This window comes from Caloenas nicobarica, chromosome 2, assembly GCF_036013445.1.
Source record: "Caloenas nicobarica isolate bCalNic1 chromosome 2, bCalNic1.hap1, whole genome shotgun sequence".
Classification (NCBI taxonomy): Eukaryota; Metazoa; Chordata; class Aves; order Columbiformes; family Columbidae; genus Caloenas; species Caloenas nicobarica.
The window spans coordinates 57,037,244-57,056,148 of NC_088246.1; the positions used below are offsets into that span (position 1 = coordinate 57,037,244).

Genomic DNA, 18,905 nt, shown 5'->3' on the forward strand with positions numbered 1-18,905 from the left:
TGCTAGTGATCCTGAAAATGGTTCAGCAACCAAAGCATTTGAACTGTCTTAAAAGTAAAGGCTTGTTCAACCCTGGACTCCAACAGGAGGCCAAAGCTGGTGCCGAGAGACTTCCATGGGACAACCTTGAAACCGCACCTTTTCAACAGGAACCATGCTGCCTTTCAAAAACTCCCTTGACAAGTCCATGACACAGGGAGAGCAGGTCCACGGTGCCCTCACACTGCTGTTGCCCCACTGCCTGGCCTGAGGCCATCTCTGGGACACAAGGGCCTCCTTCAGTGCCCACACATTTAGGCTTTCCCCCAGCCCCAAGGGCACCAGCAAGGAATGACAATGCACATCCAGATCTCAGAGACAAGCACCCAGGACACAACAAAATGAACACAAGGGAACGACAAAAGAGGAGTACCCTGCAGATATCAGCTATTCTGCAATCTAATTATTGCCACAGTTCTTCACAAGAGCTGAACGATGGCAGTGGAGACAAGGATAAAAGAATTGAAGTGTTTATTTTCTACATTTAGGCACACTGATTTAAACACCCAGTTACAACACTGACAAGGATTCAGCTGCCTAAACATGGACACATAGCACCATCTTAGAACCCTAAGGTATCAGAGACATTCATACAGAGTTAACAGGTACGACACAGGATGGCAGGGTGGCAGACACAGACCACCTGAGAACTTCCCAGGCATGAAAATGGCACTTGAAACCTCTGCTTAAGCAACTGATTTCTCTCTATCCCGTTAACCAGTTGGAAGGCCACTACTGCAAGAGAATCACCTCCCTGACAGTGTAAATCATTGCACAGTCGTGAAGTACGTGGCTTGTACTCACCAGCTCAGGAGAATCCACTTCAGCTCTTTGTGAAAAACATGATCACTGAACCAGCACCTGGTTCCCATGTTCCCCATGCTTTGCTGCAAAGACTCGAGTTGTTGCAGCCACAAAGCTCCTTACAGATACAGGTAACGCATCTGACACCAAAAGCTACATGAGGCTGAGTTCTGGCTAACATTTTTTAAAGCTCTAAGCAACCAAGTCAAAGAGAGAGACTGCTTTTCAAACTTGGCCAAGAAATGCTCGCAAGGCAAAGCACTCATAAAATTCTAACTGACAGACAGCAACCTCAGGCATTATGGGATGCTTCAAAATCTGCAACAAATGATGCTTATCTTCCTTTGCCCACTAGTTCTCTACATACCTGTCATACTTGGCTAACCCCCTGCACTACACAGCCTCAACAACAGCACAAAGATCACTCTGATAACTAATAAAGAGAGAAAACTAATGAGCTTGTCTGTTGAAATGGCAGTAATGAGCACAACGGTGATGAGTCAGGCTGTGGGGCTTTTGGGAGTTTTGCTGTTGTTTGGTGTTTGCTGTTGTTGTGGTTTGGTTTTGTTTGTTTGGTTGTTGGTTTTTTGTTGTTTCGGTTTGCTTTGTTTGTTTTGTTTTTCTCCAGAGATCACAGCAGTGGGAAGTACCATATCTCCTGCATGCTAGAAGATCTCTAGGAGGGAAGAGGAAACTTCATCAAAACTTTTCAGCTCAGATTTTTATGGCTTCTAATTTTCTTCTCCCACCTTCCAGCTGTTGATGCTGTAGTAGTTACTATGTAGGGACGCAAGATCAGTCCAAACCACTACAGATCTTGTCACAAGGCTCTTAGAGACAGAAATGTCCCTGTATCAAGGGACATACCAACTCAGAAGAAGCTTTTCATTCTCTCCTAGTTTAGGGACAGCTGATCTGCCTGGAGGCTAGAGATGGATTACATTATTTCTTGGCTTTTTTTTCCAGAGTTCTTAACTATGATTCTGTGGCTTTGAGCAATGTTTTCTGTCTCCTTCCATGAAGGCAGTATACAACAAACACATACTGTAAAGCATCTAGAAAAGCTTTAGCTGACAAACCAAATCAAAGAAAGAGGTGTTTTTGCATTTGTCCTCTGTCTTTATCTTCCCTATTCCTTAAAAAAAGAAAACCACAACAAAAACAAACCACCCCACAGCTTACATGCACTTGAACAACCAAAAAAAGGAGAGATTAACAGGACCCATCTGTTTCTCAGAAGGTTCCATACCCAATAGTGCCTGGCAGGTAAATTCTCTTAGATGCCACGGAGGGCTAATTTTTTTTTTTTTTTTTAAACATGATCCTCAGGACTTTTTTAAAATTTTGAAGTCCAAGAGAATTACAGGGCCATAAAAGATCTCATAAACATCCTGTTCTACCCTCCACACACAGACAGGATCACCTCTTTCAGTATCATTGCCTATAGTTTCCAGCTGAAATTAATACTACTGGTAACGACAAGGGGAAAAAAAGTCAGTATTCAAATATACATATTCACATAAACTTAAAAACAAAACAAATTTAAAAAAATCCAAAACCAACAAAAAAACCCAAGCAAACCTTAAAAGATCACCTTTTAGCTTCCCAACCATATTACTTTTCAAGGCCTCTCAGGTAGTGGCAGTTCTCCTCATGCTGAGGAAAGAGAAAACCCAGTAGAAGAAAGGAAGTCTCTATGTGCCACTTCTAGACGTAAATCTATGAGTGCAATTGTTAGTTCTGAAGGAGAGCATCACGCAGGGGCAGCAACTCCAGGGCTTTCAAGAGACCCTGCTTATCCCACAAAAGGGCTCCAGTGAAATAAGCAGGAGTACTTGTCATAAGCAGAACTTTCCAAACACAACCTCGGACATTTGGGAGCCATCTTGGAGAAGATATTTCCATTTATAAGCTGCTGCTAAGCTTACAAGGTCTGCAGCACCTTCCTGAATTTCAGACTGAAGTTACCTCTGACCCTAAGTTTTTTTTAGAGCTGTAACATTTTTTTGTTGGATGCTATTGAAAGATACTATCACATTTTAGATTTTTATCCCCAAAATGTTTTGGCAAACATTCTGATTTTCTCACAGACCAACATTTCGGTTGCTCAGCTGGCACCAGCAATCTGACATTCACTTTTATACTAGAAGCTTTTTTCCTGTGAGTTTTTTTTAGAAGCTTTAGATTTTACTTTTTTTCAACTGCCCCTCCTTGACAACATTTGGAAAGCACCCCATAAATCACTGTCAGTGGAGTGTTTTGTTACTAGAGCGCTTAAGCCCCTCTGCTACAAAATGCTGCAGAAAGAGCTGAAGAAGTAGGATCCAGATTTTCAGAGGTATTTAAGAGGCCAAACTCACTTTGAAACTGAAGACCCTCTAAATATCTTTAAAGACCCCAGCCCTAAATCTCTACAAGGATTCCTCACTGACACTCTCTTACTCTCCAACAAGGCTGGGAGGAAACCCTCTGTAAAAAGCCGCCTCAGGCTCCTGCCAGCCAGTGACACTGAGAAGCTACAAGTGAGCTAAGAAAAGTGACTGCTTTGGGAATATCCAAAGGTGTCTTGGTTGTTCCTCTGGAGTTCCAAAATGGACCAGGGAGACAAGGGAGGCCACTGGTTCCCCCCCTCTACAAAGCAAATGGGGACATCCTTCCATGAGCTCATCTGCTGGTGGCAACCTGGACTGCTCTCACTGCCCGGACGCACCACGCACAGCTGGCCATCGTGGTTCAAGCTACATTGCCATGAGAAGTCATTGCTTTCTAATTATTGCATTTTAAGACAGTGTTTCCGGTTACCAGTTTGCATTTGCAGAAACAGAATCTAATTTCCTTTTTCCTTTTCTATGGGGAGATGAAGGGGAATTCTTGTCAATAGAAATTAAAATGCAGTAAATGAAAAAGTGCACCTAGTGAACCAGGACTGTATTTTCCTTGCTGTGGTCTTTTGGTCATGTTGCAAATTGATTTTGAGATGGTGCGAACGCTGGGTCATCCAACCCTGGCAGTTATGCAGGGCCCGATCCTTACAAACCACAAGTCCAGGCATAGTCAGTGGGAACTGAGGGCAATCGATACCTTTGGAGGGTTAATCCTATGAAACGTGCACTAAGCAGTTCCCGCTTCCCCAGATAGATACAGAAGCTTCAAAACCAGCAGAATCAATCCACAGCAAGGAGCGAAAGAGAGGGGAAGAAAAAAAAAAAAAAAAAAGGAATGGGTTCCTGTTTTCAGCTGCATTCAATGCAACATCTTTGAGATGAAGGGAGGTACCAGAAAGAGAATCCTGCCAGGGCCATTGCTGTATATATGAACTTTTAGATCAGAGCCAACTGAACTGTCATTGCTTTTTACTTAAGATAATTCTTCAGGCTTTACTAATTAGGAACTAACAATTCTTTCAGATGAGCTGTGAAACCCAAGGAAGAATACCAGCAGTATGTTTTAAATCAAAGTGTTTACATCAGGAATGATTCATTTTTTCCATGAGGAATGACTTGTGAGACAGGCAGTCTTAGTACTGCCATAAATCTGCGTGGGAATTAAAATTTGGGAAGAAAATAACAAAGGGAAGTTGCTATCCCCACCTCCCCTGCCTCAGCCCCACCTCTAGAGACAGAATTTACATTAACAAGGGGCTCCAGCTACCACTGCAATCAGTGTTTGAGAAACACAGAGTTTTAAATCCACTTAAGAAGCACTGTGATTAAGCTCAGTAACCCAGCTCTCCTCAATAAAGAAGAGGTGCTGGAGTTTCCTTTCATGTGTCGCATTTTTGTCATCTGCCCTAATGCTTTCAAAAAGAAAAGATGTTTTTAAAAAGCTGTTAAAAAAAAAAAAAAACCTACACAACACACACCCACAACTTTGTGAGCGGTGCTTGAACAGTGCTTAAGAAATCCATAGCGGAAAAAAAAAAAAAAAAAAGAGACAAAACTAAAGTTTCTGGTTTAGGCCACTATGTTTTTCCCTTTATCTCTTGGAGGACAGAAGGCTGTGAGCGGAGCATGAGGCCGCCTTCTCATTCTCCGTTGCTCAATGGTTGAGGGGCTCTCTCTCCGGCAGTGCAGAAGGGCCGCCAGCTCCACTGCACGTTTCATCCCAGCTGTTTGAAAAGCTGGCCCACTTGAAACACAACCATTATCCCCACCCACACTCTGCAGGAAAGCAAACTCCCCCTCCGTGAGGTATTTATTCCACATATATGGTAACTATTATTTCCAGCATTTACAACATCAGTCATTCTAGTTAGGGGGAAAAAAAAAAAAATATCAGAGCAACAAAAAGTCCTGCAATGCACATCCACAGACACGCACACATTTGCATGTAGAAATGCTAAGCATTCAAGTTGTTTCTAATAAGTGCAGCTCCTGGAAGGCACATGAGTTCCGCACACAATTGACTTAAATGTTCTTTTTCTTTTCTTGCCATAAAAATATACAGATGTCCTTCTTCAAAAAGTTATTTTCCCTTTTCCTGTGTTACAGGAAGCCTGCCCACACTTTTAAATACAAAGTGGGTATAAATAGAAGCACAAATTAGGCATCTTGAAAAGTCTATATTTTCCAGCCACAGGGAAACTAAGGAGTTACTGTGACTGTTTACATACCCAACTATGTTGAATCTTTAAAGTATTTTCTATCCATATGCCCAGCAAAACTGGCAAGAAACTAAGGAAGGGAACAATAGCCTTGCTGGTAGGTTCTTCACCTGTTCCTACAGTGGGACAGGGGTATGTTTACATTATTCAGCCTTCTTCATATGGGCCACTACAAGTGTCAGTCTGAATACAGTCACCACTTTGATGAAAGCATGTCTTACACATATAAATGATACAACTACTATGAAAATTTCAGTAAGCCTGTCTGCTTTCCTATAAATCTAACTAGACATACGTGTCTTCAGCTGTCCTTCTGTATCACATCTATTAAAGGTAAATAAAAGCATGATGTCTCTTTATATGACACTAATAGCTTGAGGGATTTTATAAATCAGTAAGTACAAATGTACAACTTGCTACAGCAGCACTGAAGCAGGTCTGTCCATCTGATGTTTTCTGACTTAGACTTCTGCTTTAAGATCTTGTTGCTCATTTAAAATTAACTCATCTCCTGTTTCTCTGCTGTTACACACTGGATAACTTCTGCTGTTCTCTCAACTTCTGACATCAATGTTTTTCTAGTAGCTTACACATCGTAACTAGCTAGCATAATACCGACGTAGGAGCTTAATTAAATCTGGAGAACTCTCATCAAAAAGCAAATTCAATAAAATAAACCAAAATAAACTAAAGGCAAACCACCCAGACTCATTCCAACTGGCTGGCCCTTTTTCTTCAGCCTGAATCTTGAGTAGTATCAATAACACTTTGAACTAGATTTAAGGAGTGAGCTGGCAGCTGGTCAGACAGTCAAAAAGGCAATCGTCACCACTAAATTCAGCATAAGGTTTGTTAGTTTTTTGGGGGGTTGTTTTTGTCAACACATTTCATCTCTCCCCAGCTGTAACGCCTACAAACAGAGAAGCTATTTTGCTCCCCCAGCAAGATTTTATTTTTTTTTAAGTGTGATTTGGGGGGTCGCATTAACCAACCGTAAGCTACAAAGGGTGCCTCCAAGCCTCAAGCTAGAATTTCTATGCGCCGCCGCTCGTGAGCGGCTGTTTGCTCTGCACATTCATCCCTCTCCAGCAGAAAGGTCTGCTGCTGGTGTGCTGCGGCACGTCCTCCTCAGCAGAATGATGAGTAACTCCCCCAGAGGGTTTGAGCAGGGCTGTGCAAGAAAGGAGGAGGAGGGTGTACAGAAACAGACTGCCTACGCTGGAGGAAAGCTCAAAAGCTTACCTGCAAACTTTTCCCCTAAATACTGATGTAAACTATAAGGACAACAAGTGTTCGCTTTCTGATAACACCTCCATCCTTCTTAACAATTAGGCTCTTACTTTTTTTAAAAAGGAGGTTGGTGAGACTTAAGGTTGTGCGAGACATACTTTGATCTGCACCCTGATGAGTGAACATTCCCCTTCGCTGCTAGCCCAACTAATGAAGGGATAAAATTAGCTTTTATCCCTGGCACTTTCTTTAACACAAAACCATGCACTAATCAGCTGTCCTCACTAATCAGTCATCTGGCTAATGACCTTTTGCCTTAAAACACTAAAATTTCTGAATGATGCGGGGGGAAAGAAAAAAAAAAACTACAACGCAGACTGGCCCCTCTTTGTGAGTCTTAAGCCTATCATCTGGAACTGGAGACTGGAAGGTTAAATGGCAAATCTGTATCCTGACTGGGTGATAAATCTATAATCAAAAGGCACAAGCCTTGACACCTCAAGATGTACTTCATTACTACACAACTAAATGATTTTTTTTTCTCTTTCTTTTTTTGTAAACTAGAAGCAGATGAAAAAAAATTGCTTAACTCCCTCATATTTTGCCTGTGGAGAAATCTATTCCACATCTGTGTTCAAGTGTCAGTTAATTTCTTACTTTTTTATTAATGCCTGAGCAGGAAGTCAGAAGTTGAAACCATTTGCCTTCCCCCTTACAACTTCAGGGAACTGTAGCTGGGGAAGAAAATTGCAAAACCACTCCATCATCCCACATACTGAAACACACAAGTGAATCCCTAAAAAACCTCCAAAACAAAAACCAAGCAAACAAACAAAACAAAACAAAAAAACCAAACCAAAACAAAACAAAAAGAAACAGAACACCACACAGCTATAAACCTTCCAATCCCACCCCCCCAGCAAATTCTCATTGTACAAGGCACAGTCCTTCCTCCTCTTAATACTGTACTTTAACTTTGTTTTAAAAGATGGATTTTAAGGCCTGTTTCATTTTCTTTCTGTGCTTTCTTTAATGAGGCTTTTTTTCTCCATGTATTAAGGAGGTGGAGCAAACTCAACCCTGGATGGCTGGGGAGGATTAGCAACAGATGAGATGTCCTGTGGAAGTTGTTTTGCGGCGGCCTGTGACGATTTTGAGCTGCACTGCAACTGCTCCTTGCTTTTTAACTTCAGAAAAAAGATTGTATTACCTCAACCCCCCGCCCAGACAAAGCAGCTCTCCCTGGGGACAATGCAAGGCGACAAATAAAATTGCATTAAATTTGACAGCCTTGACAGCCTTCCAACTTTGCATCCCAAAATGAACTGGCGGTCAATACTCACGGTAATGAGGGTCCATGTAACCGTTTCGGGGGTCCATGGTAAAGAGCGTCCCGCGGTAAGGTACAGAAGGTTCGGGAAGGTGCGATATAGATCCATGGATCTCCTTCTTGATTAATGAGGCCCTTTCCTCGCTTGACGTGGAAGGCTCTTCACTGATCTTGCCGAGGCCTTGCCCACCCTGCGGCTGCATTGTGATCGCGTTCCGTCTCTCTCTGTGATAGGTCTGCCCAGGACTTTCATCCTCTACAAAAAAAACGAGGGAGAAGAAAGAGAGAAGGGAAGGAGAAAGAGAGAGAGACACACTTTCAGCCCATTTATAGCAAATACAATAAAGAAAAGTTCTCTCCCCCGCCACGTCCTCCTCCTCATGGTGTAAGTTGGTGACAGTAGGTGCACGTGTGGCTGTGAGAGATGGTCTGGGGCAGCCCGGCCGCTCGGAGCGTGCGGCTGCTGAGCGGTAGATCATCGTCACCCATGCGCTGATGCTCCTACCAGCGGGGCTATCAATCGTGCAAGAACAGACACTGGCTTGCTGTTTTCTTGCCTCCGGGACAAGGAGACTGGGAGTTTGGGCTGCCTGATGGCGAGACAAAAAAACAATTTGTCACAAAGAGAAGATGAACCCCACCGGCTGGGCCTAAATCAAACCCAGCCACCCACGGCTGCTCTGCAGCCCGGCTCTGGTGCCTGGAGGTTTGCTTGTGTGAGAGGCTGGAGCCTCGCAGGAGGCTCGTTAGCGATCAGAAGGTGGGCAACCATAAAATGGGTAAAATTGCTCAAGAAACAGCACCAGCAGCATCAGGCAGGCACAAGTGAGGCCACCTGCTCTAATAGCATCACCATTAGGAAAAGGTTCTCCCCCCAGAGGATGGTGGACACTGGAACAGGCTCCCCAGGGAGGTGTCACGGCCCCAGGCCTGACAGTGTTCGAGAAGAGACTGGACAAGGCCCTCAGACACACGGTGTGAACTGCGGGGTTGTCCTGTGCAGGGACAGGAGTTGGACTCGATGATCCTTGTGAATCCTTTCCAACTCAGGACATTCTGTGATTCTATAACACCATACGAATGTGTGGGCAGAACGGGGGAGCATGATCCCCCGCTTTTTCCCATATCCACACAAACCCACAAATTTTTAATGATCAAGGGGGAACAGAAAAATAAAAATGAGGGGAGTCAAACTCAAGCCCTAGTCTGGAGTAAGGCTCTAGGCCTGTGGTAACCCTTGTGAAGGGAAAAGGTCCTCCTGATGATGGCTCCACCAGCCTCCCTTGCAGACAGTGCCAGGACCAGGTGTTGAACCAACTCTCTGCTCCCACGTGAATTTTAACCCCCCGGGGACCATGTGCACCCTTTGGTAACCAGACCAAATGGTTCTGTTCCTCGAAAGCCAGGTGCATTTTCCAGGGTACATTTCACATATGCCATCCATCGGAGGGGTTTTGTTAGCTAGACCAGTCTTGTCTCTAAATGATCTCAAGTCTCATTATTGCTTTAGAATACAGAGGCATTTATCTAAACAAGCATGATTGCTGGCTATAATCCTTGGCCGATACCCACGCTCCAGGTACAACCTTGTTCAATCAAATCACTGCACATGCAAGTGTACACCAATACATCTTGAAGAAATACTGACAAATACGCTTAGCTTCAGAAGATGCTCAGCAGCTCTAGAAGTACATGAGGAACCTCAGATTATTAAACACCGGGCACAAAAAAAGAGTAACTAGAAAGGAAATGAAAACACCCCTAGGAAATAAAACTAAGGTACACTTACTCTACAACCCACATGCAAGGAAGGATCGTTGAGGACAGTGCCAAGATTGCACTTCAGTTGCCAGAGATTTGAGGTCAGGGCTAAATTTATGCTTGTACCTTGCCGCGATGTACTCATTCACACAGCAAAAGCGCCAGCCAGCAATTCACCAGGAGACCACTTTCACCAAGCCTGACACCAGCATAACTCCAGTCATTTGCCTTCATATGAATTCTATTATAAACAGACTGCAGACGTATAGAGACCTAGAGCTGAATTTTGGCCATTATATGCATAAACGAGCTACACCATTACTTTGAATGCAGTGCTCGCCAGGCTTCTCCCTGCCCCTTCTGTCCCCAAGTAGCCAGAACAAGAAAACCCAGCAGCATAGCCTATTGAGCACTTAAATTATTTTTCTGTCTCCAAGTACTACAGCAACCGGGGTCTGCTGACTTATCAGCATCTTCCAGTGACTGAATTCTTTTTACGGGCAGCAGTAATTCTCCATACAGAGTATTTCCAGGAATGGGTCTGAGGAGAAAGAGTTAATGGAAACAGACAACAACACTGCGGAGTTTAAACCCTTTGCCCTTTTCTACTTTTTATTAATATGCACAGGCAACGGTCCCTGCTCTGGATTAGGAGGGTTTAAGGTTTCAACTTTTTACACCGAAGCTGGTTTTAGTTAGAGAACTGCAAAAGGGAGTCTAAAACTTTAAGACTTATATAGGTTTTTAGAAAGCTGCTCGTATAACTAAAAAATAAAAATATAAATCTCACCAAAGTCATATTTTCCATCACATTTCCCTCTAGGCGGACTCTTTCATGTTAAATTTCAACTGAGAGTGAACTTTCACTGATGAGATGTAAACTCTTGTAAAAATAGGGGATTACACTCCATTTAAAATCCTGACAGACCCTTAAGTAGAGCAAGCTAACCTGTGCTACCACAGTACAGAAGGAAGCAAGCTGGAGTGATTTGTGGGGCTGTATAATCAATCCAAGGATCAGATAGTATTTCAGTTCTTTCACTTTTCCATATAAAGATAATATTTGTTAAAACTGCCATCCTGGAATACAACAAGAAGCTGACATTTGTCTGCAGGCTCCACTTTTATTCTTTCCTTCTCAAAACATGCATGTGTCATGAATCAAGGTACTAGTGACTGCCATGGAACAAGCTGATTTTCCAAATTGCCAAACGAAATTCAAAACCTGCTTTCGGTAACTTTGAAACTTAAAGAAAAATGTGTTTTGTTTTAATAAGCTTTCTTTTTTTGTTGTTTTTTCATGGGGAAAAAACCCAAGAAAAGCAGTATTTTCCCTTCTGCATCAACCATCGTCTCTCCCCATTATGAAATTACTGCTGTGTGCTGTCAGAAGTCAAACGTTTCTGTGTGCTGTCTGCCATGTAAAATTTCCTCTAGTAGTATTTTTTTTTTTAAAGCAAACATGATGGCATTGTTGCAACAATAAGGCATATTCACCGACCAAACATCTCGCTAAGCGTTCACTCCACGCTCCGCACCACTGAGCTGCTTTAGATGAGGGGCAGATGAGAAACTTGACAGCACCCGCGCCCTAGGACACCAAGAGGCGAGCGGTTTTTGCAGGAGCTCCCCGGGCGCCGAGCGGGGAAACTCCTCTTGCAACAACGCTGCCGGCTCCCGCAACGGCAGGCAAGCCACTCTAGCGCGCCAAAAGGCAAAAGCTGCCTGATCTTGTTCTGTTTCAGCTGAACCTTTCAATAAAGTTTTAAAAGTAAGTGTAGGCAAGCTGCGCCACGCCAAATTATTGACAGGAAGGTACTGTCCACCATGGCAACAAGTGGGACTCCATAGCAAAAATGTAAGCAAACAGCCCACTGCTCTGGCAGCATCTGCCAAAGGGGTTTACAGCCAAATAGCACGACAACTGTTGCTGCTCTGCTCACATTTTAGAAGTAGCTGGCTTTGGGGTCAAAAGAAACATCCGATTTACTAAAATCTTGCAGAGGGATGAATGCCAGAGTTAAAGGGACTGATCCTCCCTCATCTCCACCTGCTTCCCCCTGGTGGGACCCTGCCGACTCCAGCATAATTCATCCCATCTTTTGCTGGTGTAAAACAGAGGGATTAAATAAGAAGAAAAAAAGAAAAAAGTAACCAGGCCCCAAGACCAATCTGCATAAGCTTCTCTTTTTTCACATACACCCTACTCTGTCTTAACAAGCCAGAAGCCGGAGACGTGTTACAAGTGCCCAGCCTGGAACGATCACATTAATCCAGGGTTCTCCCATTTGCAGAGAAATTCCTGATTTAGTCCTGCTGTTCTGATCAGAAGCAGTTTTGATTAGAAGTGCTGAGCACCAAAGAGCACCTAATTTAATCAACAAGCTTTTCCAAAAAACACTGGATAGCATGCCTGAATAAACGCACTTTTAATTGCTCAGCTAATTTACTCAGAAAATTAAAAGCAGGACAACCCAAAACCTAATGCAAAAATCCATTAAACTTTCTTCCCCTGTTGAACTTTTTTTGCTTTTTTTTAATTGTAGACCAAGACAAAGTAGAAGCTTTTTTACTTTAAACCTCCTAAAGTCAGCAACTAAAAAAAGTTGAAATCTGTTGATACGCCACGCTAAAAATCAGTCTCAACACGCTTCAGAGAGACCCCTGCTTAAAGGAGACAATACCAGTCCAGTTAAATCTGTTTACATATTAAGTTTAATCGCCACATTTCTGCATGCGACTTGCGGAGAGCATTACTGTCTGACGAGCGATCTGCTGACACACTTGGGCTGGGGAAGAGAAGAGACAAGGTACTTACAACTCAGTCCAAGAGACCCTGGCTGATGCTCCCTCCAAGCTCTCCTCTTGACCAAAATTCTCTGCCTACCGGGACGTGGGCATTCCTCTCTCTCTTTTCCTCTCTCTCCCCTTTCCCCCCCTCTCCCTCCCTCTCTCTGAGAGGCAGTGCTTCTCCCATTAGAGGAATTAAAAGTGGTTGGTGCCATGCTAAATTTAACAAGCTCATTAGTATTCTTCCTGTGTGCTTCCTAGTGAACTCTCCCTATTCAAGCGGCTCTCTCTAGCTGAGGGGTCAGGCGGCTAATCATTAAATCAAACTAATGTCACCCTATCACAATCGGCCTAAGAGAAGGAGGGTTTATTATTTCAGTTTATGCTAAATAAACGGTTTTACAAATGGTCTCCAAGCAAGGTCAACAGCAGCTTCAATTACAAGAGAAACTTAACAAGAGTTGCTGTAAACCAAGTGCTCCATATTGACCTAAGCACAAGCTCGGCTCTGCGTATTGCCACTAGCAGGATTGTACAGGAATGCATATTGTAAAATAAAGGAAAGGGTAATCTTTTCTTTGCCAGAATTTGTGACTGCACAGAGACTGCTCATTCACCTCTCCCCAACCAGCTTGCTGCTCAGCTCAATTCACCCCACACAAAGGCTGAAGACCAGACCTCAATGGACCGAGTGAAACATGTTCAAAACTAGGCTCTCTATTGTGACTGAATTTCTTAACATCTTTTCAAAAAGCAGAGAATGCCTTGAGGCTAAAGGAAGAAACAGGCTAATGGTGAATTGGGAATACTGAGCAAATTTCAGAGCCCTTTCCTCCTAGCTTTTGAGGTTGAAAGCAAGCTCTTTCCTTTCAAGTTTCAAAGTCCTTTTTCCTCCCGCAGTGTCACAGAAGGATTTGAAAAGAAGGTAATTGTGCTCACAGTCCCCCTGATCAGAGCTTACGTCCTATTTCTGGTATTTCGGAATACTTCTTGCAATAATGGTGCATATAGCTCAATCCCTTAACCGTCCTGCACTCTGCAATTGCTCATTAAATGAACAATTGCTGGTATAAAATGCCTTTTATGTTCAAGGTCTGGATATAAGATAAGCATTCTAGTACTCTAAATTTGGTTTACTAAGGAAACTCTCCATCATTAAATTACAAAACTGAAGTCAGAATATCAGTCTTTCCCAGAAAAGTAGCATTTTAGGTTGCTGTGAGCCAGAAGGAGTTGGGGGGGTGGGGGGAAGCAATGTAAAAAAGATTGACTACTTAAGATTCTTAATAGAATAGATACCTAAGTAAGAAAGCAATTTCCCCCACGTTTAAGAGGTCTAAGTTTTTGACACTTAATATTTTCTTCCTTGAAATGATGCAATAGAGTAATTGCCAGGCTCATTAGGACGTATGCCTTCTTGCATACACATGCTGATCACTACTCTGACCACCTTAAGTACAAAGCAGGAGGGAAAATGTCTGTAGGATTTTGCCTGCCTTTATAAACAGTACATGTTGTAACCAACGTTTTGTTTTGGGTAGGTACAGTTGCTTAAGTTGGGCACTCATGGTCCCAAATTTGTTATTTGTCTGCATTTGGAGCAACTGAACATGAAGTACATGCTCTGGAAACACTAACACAGATATGAAGCACAATGCTCATAATTGGTTTTAAAAAGAGACTCTGACCCTACGAGAGGCTACAAAATCTGTTAGATAACAAGTACAGCACTCATTTTATTTGCAATGCTTACGCATACCTTATACAAGACTTTTGTGCTTATAAATAGCATACATTATCTGAGCTCACCACTGAAAATGTATAGATTTATATTTTGGTTTGTAATGGATTTTCAGCTTAAGTTATTTTCCCATCACCATATGTATAGTATTTTCCAGGAACTGATTTGTGACCTTTGGAATATGAATACACAGCTCTTTTCTAGTTTTTTTTTGTTTGTTTTGAGAAACGTGATATTCTTTTGTCTGTCATCTTTAACTTTCACTGAAAGAAAAATGATTTATTAACAAGGCAGAAAGAGGACCCAGTCCCAACATTACCTGCATAATACTCCACCTCCCCCCGTTATTTTCTACGAATACGACATATGTTCATTTTTGCTGCACCTACAGCACAACTCAATTCAGCCCTTTTTTTTTTTTTTTGGAAGTACAGAGGAAGCCAGAACACAGTGCATCAGTGCAGTTTCTATGACTTTCAAAACAGAACCTGATCCTGCACTCCTCTGGGCCAACAACAGAGCTCCCACCAACCTGGAGAAGACAAGACTGGGCCTGTATGGAGCTCATGCTGCTCCAGCGCTAAGCCAGAGATGCTTTGCTATCAGCAGAACACAGCTCACGGCCTTTTCCAGCTATGCACATAACACTTCCCCGAGACTGCTGGGGAACCTGCTAAAGGTACGAAGCAGCTTAAAGTTCAGGTAAACATTTTCAGACATCTAGATCAGAGAACCTTCTTAGCAGCTATATTTTCACCTCAATTTCTTGGTTCTCCAGAGGAATTTACACTGCTTGGTGCCTCCTCAGCTGCTCCCAACTAAAACCAAGTGGCTCTAGTTACACAGACATATGAAGTTATGTAAAATAAAAACACCTTTAAAGTTTCATACAAGTAAACACTTACCAGATTTAACTGGGAGCTTGCATCTACAAACCCCAGCATCAGACCTACAGGGAGATGCAAAAAAAAATCTCATTTACACTAAAAAAAAAAGTCCTACACAAGAGGTAGCTGCAGACACAGCTACCTACACACAAAGGCACAGGGTGCTGTGGAAAACTCCTTGTCAGCCCTGGGACTCTCCCGCTCAGAAGGCAGACAAGGAAGGTAGAAGGTAGAGCTGGGCTGCCTTACACCTGATCCTATATTTTGCTGATCACACATGACATGGGGAGAAAAAAAAAGGGGGGGGGGACTAAAAAGAGTATGTGCCTGTGAAGTTACTCACCTGACACTCAAGCCATCCCACAGACCTTGGATCAAGCCACAGAAGTTGCTTCCTGCAAACGAGATTCCTGGGGGATCCTGTTGGCCAAGTTTGCCTAAAGCTGCCCAGCTGAAGGAGCAACCAGCTGAAGGAGCAACCAGCTGATGGGAGAAGCCTGAGCCCCTGCAACACCCAGCCTCAGCCCGCGGGGCTGCAAGTCTCACGGATGCTAACGGAGGCACTAATTCTCAGCAACTTGCAAGGTCAGACTCCAAAGAAGCGGGAGCCTCACTTCTGAACAAGCCTTCTCACAGCCTGTTTCCACACAGGCTTTAAAATAACAAAAGCAAACAATTTAAATCAAAGCAGCTGAAAACCATTTTCTCCCTTCCCAAGTTCAGGGCTATGCGTTTCTCCCATGGCAGACAGTGGATTATTGCGGTGATACTTAATACCGCTCATGAGCACAGCCCCCAGCGCTCTGGGTTAGGTGTTAGTGACAACATTGACTGCTGCAGGAGAAACACTAAACCCTGCACCAAGGTACCAAGCAGGTGGTGAACTTTTAAGTTTACCTTCATGGAACCTAAAAGGTTCAAATCCTGCTTGCTTTACTCACACTGTAATCCTGGGGACTCAGTGAAACTACTAGTGCAAGTAGAGCAAGAGGGATTCACATCTAGCATCAGAAATGCTCCAACTGTTGGGCGTGAATGGTCTGTGCCTGGAAAATGTATTGAAGATGTTTGTTAGCATGTGGAAATGCTGTATAATTAGCTTGATGAGAAAGGGACTCTCAGTAGTAAAAGTGCTTTGTAGTTCCAGTGGACAAGAAAGAAAAGAAAGCCTTAATGCAGAAGTAGAAGACATTTGAAGGTAGAATTAATTGGCAAAATGAACGTGTAGTGTGTGATTTCTCCTTTTAAATTTTCAGAACTAGAAGGCAGGCAAAACCATCTCCCTTTCTTGGTATAGTAAATTTTATGGTTTGATTTTGCTACTTGAGAATTGGGAAACTTGCACGAGAAAAAAAAAAATGTCTTTTGCAGAAAGTCCTACTTTTTCGTTTCCACTTTTTAAGTGTTCTGCCTTACAAAATTCAGCAAAGACTGCAAGTTACTGTGCAACAGCCCGAGCAAACTAGAACATTTGCTCCAAGTCTGCTGATCAGAGCTAAAACTTAAATTTTGCACTTCTAGAATATCTCCAGGACTATTGCTCTTCTCCAACATCAAGCCTCTTCAAAGAGCCAGAAGACTCAAATATAACTTGGAGAGAGATGACTACGAACATCAGGATCTGACTATTGGCATCCATTTTTCAGAAGGGAAAGGTTCCTCAGCCTCTTACAAAACACTCAAAAGGATCCCAATTTGAAAACATTATGAAGTTCCTTCCATTAGCCAGTTATTAGACTGTTAGTCACTGCTTACTTTGAGCGGGCTAATTAGTTACATCAAAGGCACTGCAATAAATTCCCAGGAGGGTTTTGGGGTGGGGGGGGGGAAATGTATTTCTCAACTATCTAATAGCGCATTTTATGCCTATCTGAGGGCAACTGCCTCGTTTCACTCAGACACCGGGGGACACGTTCTCTGTGCTGTCACTTTCTACCAAGCCAGCAGCAACACCGGGCCTTAAAACTGTTTTACAAAGCTGTTTGTAGCCTGATATAAATTTGATTAGCCATGCTTAGAAGCCACAAAAGAGTGAAAGAGGAGTTATAAACCCTTTGGTGCACCATCTCCCTTAGTAACATCTGCAGCCCAGACACCTTGGCCTTGACAGAATTAAAAAAAAAAAAAAAAGTTACTTTAAATAGTGTTGCCTACGGAGTTGATATTTCTTCCCTTTTTCCTTCGGTGTCTTCAAACTACTAAATGCAATCATTAGCCAATCACTAAGTGGTTTGCAACAGCCCAGAGCCATGGCAACCCTTCAGTTTAGATGGCAGATATCACCTATTTCATTGTGAAATTTCTTTATTGCTGCATCCTTTTGCACAGTTGCAGTAAGTCAGTGTTTCCATTATGTCCCTGTACTTCTGGCCTCTGAAACACACCAGTTGTTTAAAAATATGTTATGGGTTACTCTGCCCTGTATTACAGTGGCTGCAATGTCAGTTGCGAACAATTACTTCATCAGAGTCTTGGGGCAAAATTTAAATGCTATATAAATTTTTTGTGTGTGCAGATGTGTATGTATATATATTTCTGTATACACACGTGTGGTTATATGCACTCACAAATTCGGGTCCACCTTACATTCCATAAAATTCAACTGATTGCAGATGAGGCTGTGCATGATCCATGGATGTCTGTGCGTGGGTGTCCACACAGGTGTGCTGGATACCTTAGCACAGAAATTAGACTTTTCATGTCCCTTGTCAGTAGTCTAAATAATTCAGAAGAAGAATGCTGCAAAACAAATGCAACACTTACACTGAAGGATGTTTTGAAGCAAAGAAATTCCTCCCCAGAAAACTCTGGAGTCTTGTACACCAAATGATTTGGATGTTTTGAATAATCTTCTGGACATTAGCGCATTAGATTAAAACTGCAGAGTTACTAATCTACAGATATAATGAAATATTGCTTTTATCAACACTGGGTCTCTCCAAAGAATTTGGTATTCTGAGAACCCCAAACCTGATGCCATCTGTTTAACTATCAAGTAGATACAGTAAGTGTTAAAGTTCTGGTGCTGTCTTCCCTGCCTGGAGACACCTCTTTACAAAAGGAAAAAAAAAAAGAAAAAATCTCTCCTTTGGCCTTAAAATTGCTTGACCTTCCCAAAGACCGACCTATTTTTTCCCCCCTCTGCTCACTTTCTTCTCAGGTTTCTCCACTAAGGAAGACGCACAAGCTCTGGCAGAGATGCACACTGCCATAGTACCTCACATAGTCACTGTCTTCACATTCCACTCATCAAAAATACTACTGCCAGCCACAAGCAAGCATCAGACTGGCTCCAAGGATGGGTGCATGTGAGGGATGGAGAGTGGGGAGCCTGAAGGAAAGGAAGGAGTAAATTCTTCATGCCATGATCTCCACTCCTCTCCACCTGGGGGAAGGAATACTCTTAAAAGCTTCAGAGAGAAGGCTTGTGACACATGGAGTTGGTGAATTAAGATAATTGACTGCAGCTCACTAGCCTCTGGTATCCCCTTCCCAGGACGGCGGGTTCCTCCTTGCCAGTGCCTCTCTCCTCCATTCTTCACTTCCACTGCACGCTTCTGGCCAGGCTTTCTAGCCTCTGGCTGGGACCGCCAACATTTGAGAAAAGGCAAGAAAGCCTGAGACACACCAGCTTTTTCTGGCTTCTCAACACAACCCCATGTGAGGAGGAACTGCACACCAGTAAGATCATTTTATAGATTAAAACAAGTTAATGGTTAA

The 18,905-nt window shown here is 43.0% G+C and overlaps 1 protein-coding gene across 3 annotated transcripts in view; it reads right to left on the reverse strand.

The window, feature by feature from the left end:
• The window catches only part of GLI3 (GLI family zinc finger 3), a 215,697-nt gene that overhangs the window by 140,348 nt on the left and 56,444 nt on the right, over nucleotides 1-18,905 (reverse strand). For 2 of the 3 annotated variants that reach the window (XM_065628043.1, XM_065628042.1), the window contains exon 3: nucleotides 8,020-8,262. The exons of the other annotated variant lie outside the window; for it this stretch is intronic. In XM_065628043.1, coding sequence (XP_065484115.1) covers nucleotides 8,020-8,262 — 243 coding nt within the window. The remainder of the gene's footprint in view (nucleotides 1-8,019; nucleotides 8,263-18,905) is intronic. 3 annotated transcript variants of the gene reach the window in all.